The sequence below is a fragment of the Apodemus sylvaticus genome, chromosome 16 (assembly GCF_947179515.1).
Source record: "Apodemus sylvaticus chromosome 16, mApoSyl1.1, whole genome shotgun sequence".
Taxonomy (NCBI): domain Eukaryota; kingdom Metazoa; phylum Chordata; class Mammalia; order Rodentia; family Muridae; genus Apodemus; species Apodemus sylvaticus.
In genome coordinates, this window is record NC_067487.1 from 76662761 (window position 1) to 76666569 (window position 3809).

General features: G+C 41.5%; 1 protein-coding gene across 1 annotated transcript; it reads right to left on the reverse strand.

The window, feature by feature from the left end:
• Nucleotides 1-1083: 1083 nt before the first annotated feature.
• On the reverse strand, nt 1084-2423 carry LOC127666699 (sentrin-specific protease 2-like). Its single transcript, XM_052159653.1, has one exon. It carries the CDS (start codon nt 2421-2423, stop codon nt 1158-1160), a length of 1266 nt encoding a protein of 421 aa, XP_052015613.1. The 3' UTR covers nt 1084-1157.
• Nucleotides 2424-3809: the final 1386 nt, after the last annotated feature.

A 3809-nucleotide genomic window follows, 5' to 3' on the forward strand; every position in this document is an offset into this window, starting at 1 on the left:
AAACAAAATTGTGTTGATGAGAAACTTTCAAAGTTTGTTTTTTAATAACTTTAAACTTTATTAAGTAAAAAGAGTACAAAGAGAGCCATAGATAATGAATAGAAAAGTTAAATACAACGTATCACTCGTAAAATCTGTTATTGTATAACTAACAGTCTCAACACTAAATACTAAAAGCCTGACTTTCACACTGGAAATGTTAATCTAAGAGAAAAAAAATATCAATTTCCATCTTAATATATATAAAAAATTTTAAAGAAGAATTTAAAATGAATGGAACATTTCAAAGGAAAAAACAACAATAATTCAGTCCATCACTAGATGGCATCTGAGATACAATGGTCATTTGCCATTATCCTTACTTCAAATTAACACAGACAGAATACAACAAAACAAAACCAAAAACACAAACAAAAACCAAAAACCAACAAACCACAAAAAGTGCAAAACACAAACAAACAAATAAAAAACAAACCACAAAAAGAAAACAAAAATCAACAGCCAAAACTACACCAAAATCAACAATAACAACAAAAACAAAAACAAACAAAAAAAACCCAGGAAACACAAAAAACACAAAATCATCAACAAAAACAAAATACACACAAAAAAAACAAAAACCAACAAACCACAAAAACCCAAAACACAAACAAACAAATAAAAACAAACCACAAAAATAAAACCAAAAACATAAACAAAACAGCCAAAACTACACAAAACAACAAAAAAAACCAAACAAACAAAAAACCCAGGAGACACAAAAAACACAAAATCAACAAAAACAAAATACACACAAAAATACAAATACAAACAAAACAACAAAATCAAAGCCACAACCAAAAAACAAAACAAAATAAACAAAAGCACCAATTCATTGACTAAATCCAGCATTATAGCATTATTTCTTGGACAAGTAGTCTCCTGTGGGCTGGACAGCAGCAGTTTCTAAGCTTGCAGTAGTTGCACCCATCTTAGAGATGGCATTAGGGCAGCAGTCCCACAGCCCATGACAGCACTATATTGAAGAGAGTGGGCTTCGTCCAGTCAGACAGCTCCTTCAGTGTTTCTAATCTCTTCAACTCATCCTCCTTGAGGTATATTAGAAACGTGGATGGAAAAGTACAGGGCCGGGGACCATAGCAACCAGGTGGATGTTGTTACAGTAAGTGACTGTGCAGGATTTCCCATACCATCTTCTTCCTGAAGAAGGGCATGTCCTGCTGAGTAAAGGTGACAGGTTGGTCTCTAGCGATGTAATCTGCATATTTACAGGTAAACACCCCACAGTCACTCCCATTCAGTTGCTGAGGAATCTCCTCTGATGTCATACTGTATCTTTTCCACTCCAAAGGGTCCAACTCGATGTTCCTTCTTGTCTTACTTTCGTTCTGTAGATACTGAAAGATGGTCTCACAGATTGAATTTCCTGAGTGACCCATGGAGTCGAGGTACGCAATATTTTGTTTCCTTAAATCAATGACCACCAAGCTCCAGTGCACCTGCTGGTGGATAGGCACTATGATTACTTCTTTCTCAAAGATATCAACTCCTCGCGTCCACCTTTTTACAGAAGAGTAGCCACTGTGCTTCAGTTTGGGATAGAAGAACGTACTGAATACGTGAAGCGCTGGGTAGCCCTGCTCTTCGTTTCTCTCCACGAGAAGGTTGAGATAAAAGTTAATAATGTCATCATTCAGCCACCGGCCACTCTCCAGGGTCTGTAGATCTTCTCGGGTGACTTGTAGCTTGAACCTACTGCTTAGGATGTCCTCCAGAGGTCCTGGACCCAATGCCTTCTTTATTTCTTCCTCCATTTCCTGTGTAAGATTAATGATCCGATCCACTTCTCTGCCTTTTTCCTTGTCCCCGAGAGGCTTTTTATTTGCAGCAAGTACTGGTGTCTTGTCGGGGAGTAAAGTATCTCTGCTACCACTATCCAGGTTGCTTTGCGCTGATGTTCCCGGTAAGTCTGGCCTGTGTGGATCGGATCTTACATGGTCTACACACTGAAGGTCTGGAGGTAACCTTCTGTGCTTTTTCTGTGGGATGGGGTGATCGTTTTCCTCCAGGATGGAATAGGAGGAATGGGGACGCTTGCGACCCGTGCCCCCATCAGTAGGCTTCCTCTCCATTTCAGCCTGCTCTGGAGGTTCTTTCATATTCTGCAGGACTTTCTGTTGTCTTGGACTCTCCTCATGGAGTTTAAGGACATGACCCCTGCCTGGCTCGTCTTCCTGATGGTCCTGATGTTGTTGCTCCTGAGGGGTGGTCTTCTGAGCATTGCCAGGCTCTCTAAATACTATCTCTGTTCCCTCCTGGAATTTCTTTCTTGGGACTTGTCCCGAAGCTTCAGGCTCAGATTCTGCCCCCCTTTCATGCTGGAATTTGCGCTTTCGCGCGTTTCCTGCATCTTCGGGCTTCATCCCTATCCCAGGCATTTTAGATTGATTGTTCGAGGGTGTTGGTTCTCCTGTAGTTCTGCCTTTTTAGATTGAAGGAAAAGCAGTTGTGGGCCTGGCTCCAGGTGGGTTTTCTTGGGTTGATGTCTCTTGAGCCTTGAGTCCCTTCTTCCAACGCTTGGTGGGTCCAAGGAAGGAAAGCTATTAGCCTCTGAATGGCTCTTCTTTATAAAGAGTTGACTTTATGGGTCAGGGGTCCACTCTAGAAGACTCCAAGGTGAACTAAGAATACTTAAGAAGTATCCTTATAGGTAGCTGTAACCAGCTAAATATATACAACTTTGAAATAGGACTAATTGTCTTATTTCTTCACTAGTAAGTCACGAGGCCTAAGCCTAGCAGCGAAAGCATCGGAGGCAACCTCACGAATGATGTCTTACTCAGGGGGTTGCCCCTAGACACAGCCTTCAAGGTTCCATAGCTGGTTGTGATGTCACCTGAAAGAACCCAAAGCAACATTTTGGAGGGTAGATGCCCTCCCCAAACACAACCTGGGTCCAGGATTTCAGAGCTCCCTTGCCAGAGTGGGAAGTTTGAATGAATTGATACAAATTTAAGTCCCTTTGGCAGAGCACAGGGTTACCTAAATCATCTCACTTCTCTACTTCAGCTACAATTGAATTCTTCCTACTGTTTTCTAGGGAGACATTCAGGGCTTTTGTCATTGTTAGGATTGTAATCAAAGTAGTGATGTAACTTTGTGAGTGGATCCTATTGACAATGGTGAGATTTTATTTATTCTCTTAGGGCAATGTATTGATTCTTGGTGGATTGGTACCAGTTTGGCAAGTTTTCTCCAGTATTGAAACATTGAACCATACCACACTTCATTCACTCTGAAGGGAAGCTCCTTAGGCAGGAAGGCACCTCAAAAGATTCCAAAATGGTCCCTGAAACTGATCAGATACATTAGGTTCCTTCCATGCCAGAGAACAATAAAAGCTGAAAGTCCCTCTCAGATGAAAGTAAGCTGAGCTGCCAAGAAGACTCTCAAAAGAGCCAACCTCATGCCGGCTGTCTGGAAGGAGTTTAGACCAACTGAGGCACTTAGAAAGGACACTGTCCAACCTGTTGAGCCATCTACAGGCTGTGCAGTTTCTCTGGGTTCCCAGCTTTTTGAGCTGTCACCCACACTGTGTGTGCTTTGGTGATACAGCTGTCTTTGAGTCATTTCTGCTCCTGTAAGTAACCCCTCACTCATATTCCTATAAGTAACCCCAATAAAACATATTGGTTCACCAAGTAGGACTTTGGTAGTATGGGCGCTTTAGTCTGTCCTGGGTTGCTTATCCAGGGTAAACAATGTTCTGTCACACAACAGTACCTACTAGGTTTTATAACTGTAAAATT